Raw genomic sequence first — 13451 nt, 5'->3', positions numbered from 1 at the left:
CACAATTATGAACCATGTAGTAAGATAGTATCTGCAACTCTGATCATCTAATGAAAGGTTTTTCGATTGTACAACTGCACTATTAAGAACCATACTCCCCTTTTGTATGTCCTTTTCTGCTTGTTTGGGTATATTCTTCTTTTGTTTATTTGCCTGGTTTCTTTGAGGAGCCAGGAGAGGGATTGCTGGAGAGGTGACCAGTTAACACCAGAATTCAGTCAGGGAGCAGCTCCTGTTGGATCAGCAGATATTGGGATCCGTTTCATCCCAGGAGGCTGATCCGGAGCCCTTGGTCATTTTAAAGTTCAGTATAGGGCAAGTTTGTGTACTGTGTAACATTTCTTTTAAAAGAAACAGACTATACTACTGTGTACAGTAATGCTCTCCTTCATCAAGAAGTGGCTTTATAGTTACTTAATCATGTCTTTAACTGGAACAGACTCTATTGCTGGGTAATGTTACCTTTCACAGGAATGTCTGTTGTTGTACTATTACGCACTGGGTAACGCTCCATTTAACAGCTGTGTGCTGTTCCCTTTAACCACAATGACTGTGCTGCTGTGTCCTGTTCCCTTTACCCGGAATGACTGTGCTGTTGTACACTGTTCCTTTTACCTGGAATGACTGCGCTGTATACTGTTCCCTTTAACCACAATGACTGTGCTGTTGTATACTGTTCCCTTTAACCACAATGACTGCGCTGTTGTATACTGTTCCCTTTAACCACAATGACTGCGCTGTTGTATACTGTTCCCTTTAACCACAATGACTGCGCTGTTGTACACTGTTCCCTTTAACTACAATGACTGTGCTGTTGTATTCTGTTCCCTTTAACCACAATGACTGTGCTGTTGTATACTGTTCCCTTTACTCGGAATGACTGCGCTGTTGTTTACTGTTCCCTTTAACCACAATGACTGTGCTGTTGTATACTGTTCCCTTTAACCACGATGACTGCGCTGCTGTACACTGTTCCCTTTAACCACGATGACTGCGCTGCTGTACTCTGTTCCCTTTAACCACGATGACTGCGCTGTTGTATACTGTTCCCTTTAACCACGATGACTGCGCTGCTGTACTCTGTTCCCTTTAACCACGATGACTGCGCTGCTGTACACTGTTCCCTTTAACCACGATGACTGCACTGTTGTACACTGTTCCCTTTAACCACGATGACTGCGCTGTTGTACACTGTTCCCTTTAACCACGATGACTGCGCTGTTGTACACTGTTCCCTTTAACCACGATGACTGCGCTGTTGTACACTGTTCCCTTTAACCACGATGACTGCGCTGTTGTACACTGTTCCCTTTAACCACAATGACTGCGCTGTTGTACACTGTTCCCTTTAACCACGATGACTGCGCTGTTGTACACTGTTCCCTTTAACCATGATGACTGCGCTGTTGTACACTGTTCCCTTTAACCACGATGACTGCGCTGTTGTATACTGTTCCCTTTAACCACAATGACTGCGCTGTTGTATACTGTTCCCTTTAACCACAATGACTGTGCTGTTGTATACTGTTCCCTTTAACCACAATGACTGTGCTGTTGTATACTGTTCCCTTTACCCGGAGTGACTCTGCTGCTGTGTACTGTTCCCTTTATCCGGAATGACTGTGCTGCTGTGTCCTGTTATGACTGAGCTGCTGTTCACTGTGTAATATTTCCTTTAATAGGGTGACTGTTGAGGTGCAGTGTAATGTTACAAAATGTTTGCACAGTGTAATTTATGCTTTTACACAGAAGCTTACATTGTGGTCTGTAGTTCTTGTAAGAGGGCCGATGTTAATCTGCTTTAAAAAAATACCGCTCTATAACAGGTTTGTAAAAACAAAGATACCAACAAACTGCATGATCGTGAGGGTTTGTCCCTAAAACCTTTTATAAATATATGTAATTGAAAACATAAAGGGGAAGGACAGCCCAAGGAAATACTGTGTTCAAAGTATTCTTTCAATGTCTGATAACAAATATGGCTTGACTCTATGCAGTAAATTTAGTCAGTGACATCTTGAGAGGGTCAGAAGACTCTACGTTGGCTCCCAGGCCCAATGTTACAGCCCTGGTACAATCAGTGGAGCTGAACTGGCATGCACAGGGCTCCTCCCCATTAGTGACAACAGCACTCGTGCCAAGAAGACTTACCAGGGCGGGTCTCTGCCGAGGTTTAAAAAAAAATCAACATCCGAACAAATAATGGAAATCTCGCATGAACTTTGCACTTGAAAGTGTCACATGTGAAGTCTGTGTCACATTTGCACCTGATTGACTCAAATGTCATATTCATAAAACAGCAAAAACAAATCACAACAGTTTTATTAAAAAAAAGCAAGCCAGTCATTTCCTGGTGACTTTTCTGATCTTGACAACTTGACCTCTCCCCAGGGACACGAGCCAAGTATTTACGAGCAGCCGCCAATCTACGGAGACTTCCCTCAGCAAAAAGCAACAAGCCTTTAATTGACTTCAGATGCTCCTATTTGGAGCACTTCCCCACAGGGATTTCACTTTGTGGCTTTAAAGGGACAGGCTACATTTAATGCAGCTCCATCTTAAGCAGTTATACATCACAAACCACGCTCCAATCCCTAAGTTAGACCACAGGAAATCAGCTTGTTTTTAAAAATGCATCAAGTCATTTTTTTTATCAATATGTTTATTTGAAATATCTAATGGAGGAATGCTTTAAACACAAAAGTATAAGTCCTAGACATTCCTTCCCATTTAATCAAAAAGAACACACTGTGAAGGTCATCACTGGAACACATCTAGCATCTGCTGGACTTATTGCTGACCTCTCGGAGCAGCCTTGATTTCTCTCTGTTGCAGCAACTTAGCCTGCTCGAAGGCACACCAAAACCCATCGAGAGTGAAGCTGTCTTCACAAAAAAATATTTGGCAAACCTTTTTTTTTATTATCCATTTCTTCACAAGTAGACAACACGATGATGTCAATGGTGTTGAATCACATTTCTGTGCACGACATTAATTGGGCAAAAATGATGCTTGGCTCCTCTGGCTTGCCTTCCTCAAACAAAACAAGAAACTTTCCGTAAGAACTTTCCAAGAACTCTCCCATCCTCCTGCCATAATTTGAAGGGGAAATTGCTGGAGAATCGGTGTGAACTGACTCTTCAGGCCATTTCTCTTGGATTCTGACCATCTGGAGCCGGAGAATCCCACGGAAGTTCCAGGTGTAAACAAGAACTCCAACAGGAGGGAAGGAGAATATTGACAAATGCAAGAGATCTGCTGTGCTTACTAGAGCGTAGGCCAGATCTTATCATGTTCCAGAGACTGCAGTGGCACATTATACCATGCAACAATAGGCTTAATAATGGAAGGGTGAATGAACAAACATCTGGACCAACCCAAAACATCATAAAACATGATATAGTTGCCCAGAGAGGGAATGTATCCATTTTTTTTCCCTTAAATGCTTGATTGAGAGATTTGGCTACTGTATATCATCTCACTGGGGAGAAGAACATGTTTTGCCTTGGTAACTAAGTACTTTTTAAATGCTGCAAATTTGTATTTCCCCTTTATATCTTTCCTCCTCCCTCAGTCAGTCACCTGTGCCCAAAATGTAGGTAAGTGTGACGTAGATTTGCCCAATTCTCTGCTTGATCAAATTTATTTCCCTTCCATCATAGGTCACTCATGGCAGCAAAGCTGGTCCTTTAACCCAACGCGAAACATGAATGTTAAGGACGACATTTGATTTTAAAACTTTAAGAGTTCAGTGGTCTGCTGTCCTTCCCCTTTTAGAGACTCCATCCAATTGTTGTCAATCTGACAGTTTCTAGACACTAGGGCTTCCACTGGGTATCAATTACATCTACAAATGGTTTGGTTTGGCCTAGATACTAATTTACTCATCTCAGTTCCAGAAGAAATAATTTGGAAAATAATACTGCAAAGTGAGTTCTGCTTTCCGTCTGTGATAAATGACTCATTTTCTAATTTTCGCATATTGATCATACTCATCATCACTAACATCCTGTAACTCTTCAACTTCATCTTCTTCCTCATCCTCTTCCTCTGATTCTTCTTCCTGAACACGGGCCCGAAGAACCTTTGGAGTCCGGGTCTGCAATGACATTAGGAGTTTAATTTGAAAGTAAATCAGACAGAGGGAATCACTTGGTTTAATTTGAAGAAATGCAGATTAGGATTTTATGGTTTAAGCAAAAAGGCCTTAAAATTACATTTTCAGTATTGATGCACAAAATCTGTAAGCGTTCATTTAAAATGACATAGTCTGGTATTTTAAACATTTAAAAATAAATGATTTGAATTTTATATGAAGGTTTTAAGCTTTCATATTATAATAGTCACACAGCGTAATTTCATGACCAAAGACTTTGGTTGATCTACAACTGATCCTTTCTCCCACTCAGGTAATTCGAGTCATATGCAGAGAGTCAGTATAGAGGAAGACTATTATAATATGAAAGCTTAAAGCCTTCATATAAAATTCAAATAATTTATTTTTAAATGTTTAAAATACCAGACTATGTCATTTCAAAATGAGCTTGTAAATGGTGCTGCTTTGTTTCCACATTATCTAAATGTTTTGTATTCTTTGTGAAATCTTTGAATGTCCAACCAAACTGTATTCATCTGAAACAAATCAAAATATCTGAAAAACAAATGCTGAGAAGTTGTGTAGAAAACACTGATTGAATCGGGTTTATATGTATATTCAAAGGGATCCCAGATATGTCAGTCCTCCCTCATTTAGAGCGGTGGCTCACTCATTTTGGCTTTAATATTTGACCTATTTCGACGTAGCTCACTCTTAAAAGTAATTGCAGCTCGTTTGGGAAAGATTTTTGCGGTGAAACTTTATGCGTAGCAAAATTGTGAACTGGTTCTTTAGTCAGAAGGTTGCGGATCCAAGTCCCACTCCAGAACTTGAGCACATAATCTCGGAAGAAAGTGCAGTACTGGGGGAGTGCTGCATTGTCGGAGACGCTGAGGGGTGAAATTCACCTCATGGTTGATGGTGAATCGGCAGCCCGTTTTACACTCCGCCTAATTATCTTTTCCACTGATTTGGTGTAACAGTATTGTCACCTCATCACTAAGGCAACCGATTGTGTAACATCCCATGACAAATTCTTTGATTTTCACCTTACGCCACAGCTTTCCGATTCGGTTTCCGCCCCCTCACCAGCACTTTATAAACCCTAAACTGACTAAAATTAAAGTGCTGGTGTTCTGCCTCCCTAATGGTGAAGGAAGTTTCCGCCTGGTACAGTGACCAGCTGGTCTTACAGACAGCAAACACTCAGCTCTGCTCATTCAGATTCTGATTTTAAACAGTGCTGGTGAGCGGAGTACGTGCTCAGTGGAAAGAAACAGCTGTATACTCTAGCAGCTGGAAACACATAATAAATTAAAATGCCGCTGAGGGCAGAAGCTGAAAGGGATTAACCCACGTCTGGAAGGAAAGTATCCTTGGTAACTGGCCATGCTTTCCCCCCCCAATAATGTCCCATGATTAACACTTGGTCCATGTGATCCCCTGGACTGGTTTCTATCGTCTGAATGGGTCAGAGAGGAATTTTCTAAAGTATTTTTTCCCTTATTAGCCCTGGGTTTTTTTCTCTGGATTTTTGCCTTTTCCCAAGAGATTACATGGCTCCGGGGGGAGAGAAGTGTCTAGTCACGATGCTCTGGCCATCATGGTGTGGGACAGGCTTGGTGGACCAGCTGGTCTTTTGCTGCCCGTCAATTTCATATGTTTATATGACTTTCAGTAATTTCTTGCTGCCCTAAATCACTTGCCTAACCCATAATATTCCGTTGCCAGTTGATTAAATAGGAAGCAAAAACTGGAATATTCCAATGATATGTTACCTTACTGCCTGGAGAACGTTCTATGGTGGAGGTGCTGTGGGCCTGAGATGGACGTGCATCATTCTCAAATTCACTGATGCGGATCTTTGACCTAAACGCCTGTGAAAAAAGAATTCATGTACAACAGGTAAAGAAAATTGAAAGCCACCAACTGAGAGGGGAGAAGTGGAGGACTGCAGAACAGGTTCGATGGGCTGAACGGCCTACTCCTGTTCCTATATTGACTGGTGGGCAGCTCGGCTATTTGTTCTCTCAGCTGCAGGACGCAAGTATCTTTGGAAATGGTTATTTCCTCATGGGCAACTACAGTACATTGCTGACCATACTTGCAGAAAGAGTGAATGGGATGGTTGAAGGAAGATATGCAGAAGTGAATGTTGGGGGGGGGGAAGAGGAAACGAGGGGGGTGGAAATTCCCCAGCTGCTGGTGTGAATTCCTGGAGTTCTGCGGCTCTCAAGTGGCCTGAAATCCTGTCCTCTGATGTTTACTGTGGAGCAGCTCCAGGGAACACAGTCATCAGTGATTTTACCAGAGTGATCTAGGAGGTGGGGGGAGACTCAACTTCAAGGTCTCCATGCTGGTAAGAAATTTGACATTTTTACAAATATGTCAACAAAACAAAACTTCTGCTGAGCTTGTTTTACTTTATAAAGTGGAAAAGAAGTTTGAATGAGAAGTACACCCACCTAGATTATCCTTCATATTACATCTTTTGCAATTTGACGTTTCAAGCTTCACAAGCAATAGGACACCAATTCACCAATATGGTGCCACACACATGAAGGTACCTGTTACCACCAAGCCACAAGGACAGGTAAAGACCTTGGGCCCGATTTTAGCAGGGGTGCGGGTTCTCGGCGGGTGGGCAAGCGGGCGCGTGGGTAACGCGCCCGGTGAAATTAGTGGGTTTCCCGCGCGATCGTAGCAGGCAACCCACTAATTGGAGCCACTTACCTGCTCCTCCGGGTTCCCCGCTGCTGGTCTGTGCATCGGGCGGGCTGCGCATGCGCAGTAAGATCTGTCAGCCGGAGGCGCTCTATTTGAAGGGGCAGTCCTCCACTGACAGATGCTGCAACAAATAGTAAAAATTACAGTATGGAGCAGCCCAGGGGGAAGGCTGCTCCCAGTTTAATGATGCCTCACTCCAGGTATCAATACATGGGGTGAGGAGGAGGGGGAGGACAGAGATCTTCCTCCCGGTGGGCGGGAGGAAGCGGCCCGCCTCTGCCACCAGGAAGGCCTGGCTCGAGGTGGCAGAGGAGGTCACCAGCGCCACCAACATATCGCCCACCTGCACACAGTGCAGGAGGCGGTCCAATGACCTCAGTAGGTCAGCCACAGTGAGTACACGTAGTCTTTCCCCTACACTCCGTCTGCCACATCACTGCCCCCACCCCACATCTCCTTCGGCACTGCCAACACTACTCTGTCACATCACCCCTCATACCCACTCAAACCCCATCCTCATCTTACCTGCACCTACTCACCTCGCCAGTACTCATCCCGCCACTACCACGCAACCCAATCCTCATACAATCTCATGGCTCTATCCCATACTCACCCTCTCGTGCATCTCTCTCATGGCCAGCCTCACTCAACCTGCCACCACCTGTGCTGCAGCCACAGGGCATGCATCACATATGTGCAGTAGGCAGCGTAAGGCAAACGTGTCGTGAGCATGAAGGGGATGCACAAGGGTGTTTGAGGGTTTGTCATGGTTGTTACTTATATTGAATTTCAGAACAACTCACATCACACATTATATTGGCACCACTACTGCCATGTCTTCACGAATCCTGTCCGGTTTGTGCAATAATGCCCGCTCCTGGGTATCACTATGAGGACCCACCACTGATGCCACCCATTGTGTCACTGCAGAGTGGGTGTAGGTGTATTTGCAGGGCTCTTCTGCGCAGACGACTGAGAGACATCGGCGATGTCCCCGGTTGCACCCTGGAAGGCTGTGGAGGAGAAGCTCGGGCGGGCAGTGGTGACTTTGACAGCGACAGGTAGGAAGATGGTGCACGGGCCAGCCAGGAGCAGCTTGGCATGAAAGAGGCTGCAGATGTCCACGGCTGCATGTCGAGTGACTCTGAGCCTCCGTGTGCACTGCTGCTCAGAGAGGTCCAGGAGGCTGAGCCTCGGTCTGTGGAACCTGTGGCGAGGGTAGTGCCTTCTGCGACGCATCTCTCTCTGCGGTAGCCCTCCCTCCTGCTGTACAGGTGGATGTGTCACAGCACTCTGTTGTGGAGCTCCACGTGTCAGAGGTGGACAGCGTGGATGGCGAGGCTGGTGATCCTGTTCGCCCTCCGAGGAGGTCATGACTGCAGCTACGGCGGCCCCCATCCGCAAGATGTACATCTGAGGGGGTCCGCAAGGTAGGTACATGTCTCCGGACCCCGGGGTAAGTGTGCAGGTTGGTGACTTTGACCGACAGGAGGAGGGTGGTGGAGGCCAAACTTTGTCCCAAGTGACAGAGTGGCCTCCCTCAATGGGTGAGGGTCTCCCCACCCCCCCACCTGTCAAATGGACCTTTGCAACTGCCACAGGCTGACAGCTGCAACACGTCCATTCGATCTGGGAGTGTTTCCCCCAGTGTGGGAAACAGTCCCATGTTGATCCAAAATCACACACAGTCCCTTAATCAAGTCAGTTAATGACCTGAAATAGCTACATAAATACTCTCAAGTGGCATCCCGCTGGCTTTAATTGCCTGCGGGATTCCCACCAGCGGGGGTTCCGCGCGCACGCCGGCGTGTCAGCGGGGAACCCAGAAGTGGGCGGGATTGAGGCGGGATCCGGTTGGGATCCTGGATTTTACGATTTTCGAGGCCCCCCCGCCGAGAACGGTGCTAAAATCGGGCCCCTTGTCTCCTGCTCTTTTCAACCTTGGCGAAGCCATGCACTATAAACTTTGGTCTTAGATGTTTCATTTAATAAAAGGCATTTTTATCCCAGTCCAGACTTGTTCTAAATCGGCCTGCTGCATATTTTCACTAGGACTGAACTCAAGTTACTTCCGTTCATACCTCCAGGTCTTTCTCTTCATCAAAGTTGTCCAGGTGTTGGAAGGCACTCGAGTACACCTCAAGAGCTTTGGCATGGAACACCATCTCAACTGTCACAAAGTTCGAGAAGATAGTCTGTGAATAAAAAGAAACAAAACGATTTGAGTTTTGCAAAGGGATTCCCGATGCAATGACCAAGCCGCAGGCTGGACTCCCTTTGAGAATTGCAACTGTTGTTATAGAGAAATCTCTGTGCAGAGTCAAGGCCAATAAGGCCAATGACAGCACCAAGATTGAAAAGAAGAGAGAAGGTAATTTAGGAAGTAGTGATTAGGTACCACTAAGCTTTAAAGACATAAAGATCAGAGAAGGAAAGGAGACTGAGGGAGGTAAGGAGTTCCTCAGTTTGAGGTCCTCAGAAAGAATGAGTTAGAGTCACTACCTGTAGATGCCTTTGAACCTAAGAATAGATTGAGGCAAGAGAAGGCCTGAAAGAAAGGTAGGAATTTGAGACAATTTATGAATAAATAAACCAATTCAAATCTTTATACCTTAATGTCCTTCAGCTTTTGCTGCTGAAATTCGTAAATGATCTCCTCCAGCTGATGCGTTGTGCGATTGGCATCGACTGAAGCCTTCTGCACATTGGCTTCAGCCTAGGGAAGAAAACCAATGCTCACGTTCAGACAGACAAGTAAACAGCGTTAATATGGAGGCAACAAATAACCTTTGTATAGATTCACTTTTGTATGAAACACACACTGCACTTCAAGGCAGATGAAGGGGATGACATGCAAAAAGAACCACACGTTTCACTGAAATTAAATAGGTTAGCCTCTAAATGTCTTAAAAGCACACAAAACATGCATTCCTGTTACATTTTTTTTAATGTAATCAGGTTTTTGGAGTTCGATGTAATATCATCCCTTCTCTATTTGGGTCTGTTGTGTATTGAAAAAGGATCATGCAAAGTTTTTGGAACCATTTCCAACTAAATAAAGCATGAAACAAAAAGATATCTGGATGAGTATCAACCGTGATGGCAGTGTTACTATCACTTTGTTGATGGTCACCAACACAACCTATGTCTTGCTCAAGAATCACTTTCAGCATGATACTTTTAACAACTGAGAAGGCCTGTCACAGCACCACTGACAGGAATAACAGGTACTGCAGGTACTTATAATGAGCCTTCAATGAAATGCACGCTCCTCATACATTTATATATATATATATATAATATTAAAAGTCTTGCATGCGGGGCACACGTCCTGTAAATAACACATTTACTTCCTGCAACTCTTCCCCATACATTCTTCTTACTGACTATGAGCAACACCATGGGAGATCTGCCTGTGTGTGTATATACATATAAATAAATGACAATGAACTGCAACATCACAAACTTAATGAGGGTGATGTGTTTGACAATTACTTACCTCTGCCAAGGCAGACTACAGCAATTGGTCAGAAAATTAGTGTATTATTTACTGATCTTTCAATTTGTTAAAGGAAAACTCCAGGAAAAGAATCATATTGCATTTTCAGAAATTGCTGCTTGTCAAGGTGAGAGATGATGTGGAGATGCCGGTGATGGACTGGGGTGGACAAATGTAAGGAATCTTACAACACCAAGTTATAGTCCAACAGTTTTATTTGAAAATCACAAGCTTGCGGAGATTATCTCCTTCGTCAGGTGAGTGACGAAGGAGATAATCTCCGAAAGCTTGTGATTTTCAAATAAAACTGTTGGACTATAACCTGGTGTTGTAAGATTCCTTGCAAGGTGAGAGATGACAGTGCTGGGACATGGAACATTTCCCATTTCCATTGTCAAGGGAGTTGTATTGCTGGTTAATATGTGGCAATCAAATCAGATCTATTGATAATGGTCCTGGAGTATTCCTGCAACAGTTTCATGCAATCACACAGCTCATTATTTGTAATACAATAAAGTATCTAAATACAGTCCCCATAATCACCACTAGTATCCTGATTTTTATGGACCAGCAGGATTCTATTACAAGTTAGGCACTGTGTTGTACTAGTCAGTTACTTACTGCTACCTCGCCTCAGTGATCATTCTTCATACGTGAGCCTAGGTAGTTAGCATCGACAGGATATTCAACCTTGGAGAGCCTCACACTCCAGCACAATCCTGCCTTTTTCTTGCCAGATGGGATTTCTGGCTGCTTTTCCCTCTCTTAAGCCCAGGGTCCATTGCAGCTCTCCAACTCCTGTCCCTGCTGAGATCAGCTAACTCAACACTGACCAGGAATCAAACTGGGGACCTTCCTTAGGTCAATGCCAAATGGGGCAGTACATTTGTTAACTAGGCAGTTAGGGGAATTAAGGTAGGTTGTCTTTAATCAATATTACATCCCTTTCATACAGCCACCTGCTCACATCCATTGAAGCAATCTGCTCAGGGCTGAAACATGTCTAATTATATCATAAACAGCACTCGTCAATCTTTAAAACTCTTCTGTTTTCAAGCGGATTGGAAGTTCTTGACCTTGAGATACAGATTTAAAAGCCACATACCAGTGACTGGGAAAGTCAGTTAAGGAAAAAACAGGAGGACTACATAACTATTTCTAGTTTCATTTACACTCCTTAAGGGACATTTCCAAAACTCTCAAACATACACAAAATGCAGAATGTTTCATTTGGGTGCATAGTGTAATTCATACTAACTTACTATTCTTGTATAATGTGGAATCACAAAGAGATATCTAAAAAAAATACCTTAAGAGACATGAAAATGAAAAATGCTATAGGGCTCTGATCGCATTTCAGATGGCAGAATTATTTGAGATGCACCCTGACAATACAGTTATAGTGTCCATTTACCTGGTCATTTTTAGGCCTATCGTAAGGTGGTTAGTGTTTTTATTTTCTTCACACTAATTTTTTCACCCAACAATTTTCTTCTCTCCTGAAAGCAGTGACTCCGTGCCAAGGGGCAGTTTCATGGTGGCCATTCACCCTCTGGTACCTTGTCCAACTGGCCACTGACAGTGATGGTCCTCCTGCTATTCATAATACCAGTGGTGGGAGGGCAACAGAACCAAGCCTCATACTGTCCTCATCTAACAGGGGTCACTGCATGTGCTTGGCAGACTGGCTATTTTTTACTCTCCCTAGCCCTGGGGTACCAAAGTCAATTCTAGCACCCCTGCAGTTACCCTGGCGAGATCAGCTAACTCAGCAAAGGCTGGGGATCCGGTCTGGTCTCTACGGCTCTGCTACTCACTGGATAAATTTAGTGAACCTCTTTGTGTTCGGTTTCTAATGTGATGTCATGTATTTCAACTTCAATGAAATCCTAACCGTTTTATTTGAGCGGACTTATGTCACAATACATGGTTGAGAACTTAGTTACACCCTTGAGCCTCTCTAGAACACTGTCTTCAGGAGAATTCAAAAGGCAAGCTATAGACAGGCCTGTGTTTATCTGTTCGAGAGGAATCCATAAATAATTGATCTTGTCATATTATTTCTCTATGCTAGCTCTGTTTGTCAACATTCTGAATGCAACAATGTCACTGAGTGCATAATTACTGACCCATATTAAAATAGTAACTATATATTCCTGTAAATAAATGTCTCCCACTGGGTATAAAATTGACAAGAGCAAATCTTAAAAAGAGAACAGTAGAAACAGTACAACTTTAAAAATGATACACGTCGTGACCCTAGTGGGAGATGCTGAGTGCTCAGATGGAAGCTAACCCTTCAAACTGGGCTTGAAACGGAGGATGAGCACAGTAGTAAATATTCTGAATGATTATTTTCTCCGAGTATTCACAAGGGAAGACTTGAACAACATGCCTTCTCCAAAAAAAGAGCATCAAGGCATAATTCAGGAGTTTGATAGAAGTGAGATGGTAGTCAAGCTGAAAGAGCTTAAAACAAATAAATCCCCAAGGTAAGATGGCATTTATCCCAGAGTGTTGAGAGAGACTAGTGAATAGATTTGTGAGGCATAACAATTACGAGAGAGTCAATGAAGCCTGGGGAAATACCAGTAGAGTGGATACAGGCTAATGTGATATCCATATTCAGAAAGGGTGACAAAACAGACAGGCAACTACAGTCTTATTTCAGTTCTGTGGAAAATAATGAATGAATTATCAGGGGTAACTTTCAGGATTTTCTGGTAAACAATTATCTGACAAGGCTTTAGGTCGGGTAGATCCTGCCTGACTAATCTTGATTTCTTTGAGGAAGTGACAACCCAAGTCATTGTGTACTTAGACTTTCAAAAGGCATTTGATAACATTCCATGTGAAAGATCAGTAGTTAAGCTCAAAGCAGTAGTGATTCAGGGCAAAACTTGGTAATGGGTAGAAAACAATGGGTACTGGTTAGCAGGGTAATGTCAGGATAGGGGGAAGTACTGAGTGAGGTGTCCCAGGGTGACCCATGTTGGGACCACTGCTCTTTCTAATTTCCATCAATGTCTTGGATTCAAAAATTCAATGCAAATTGCTCAAATTTGTTTAATTCGAAATACTACTTTATATTGTGGGAGTGAGACAAGGGGACACAGGTTCAGAGTAGTA

At 43.6% G+C, this 13451-nt stretch overlaps 1 protein-coding gene across 1 annotated transcript in view; it reads right to left on the bottom strand.

Moving 5' to 3' along the window:
- Positions 1-2588: 2588 nt before the first annotated feature.
- LOC137333795 (CBY1-interacting BAR domain-containing protein 2-like) overlaps positions 2589-13451 on the bottom strand; it is a 37173-nt gene continuing 26310 nt past the window's right edge. The window contains exons 5-9 of the mRNA XM_067998139.1: positions 11428-11433; positions 9435-9539; positions 8905-9018; positions 5875-5973; positions 2589-4099 (exon numbers count right to left, since the gene is read on the bottom strand). Of these exons, the coding sequence (XP_067854240.1) occupies positions 3962-4099; positions 5875-5973; positions 8905-9018; positions 9435-9539; positions 11428-11433 (462 nt within the window). The 3' untranslated portion in view covers positions 2589-3961. The remainder of the gene's footprint in view (positions 4100-5874; positions 5974-8904; positions 9019-9434; positions 9540-11427; positions 11434-13451) is intronic.

This window comes from Heptranchias perlo, chromosome 16 (genome assembly GCF_035084215.1).
Source record: "Heptranchias perlo isolate sHepPer1 chromosome 16, sHepPer1.hap1, whole genome shotgun sequence".
In the NCBI taxonomy this organism is placed as follows: Eukaryota; Metazoa; Chordata; class Chondrichthyes; order Hexanchiformes; family Hexanchidae; genus Heptranchias; species Heptranchias perlo.
This window is presented reverse-complemented; position numbering and strand designations above follow the sequence as displayed.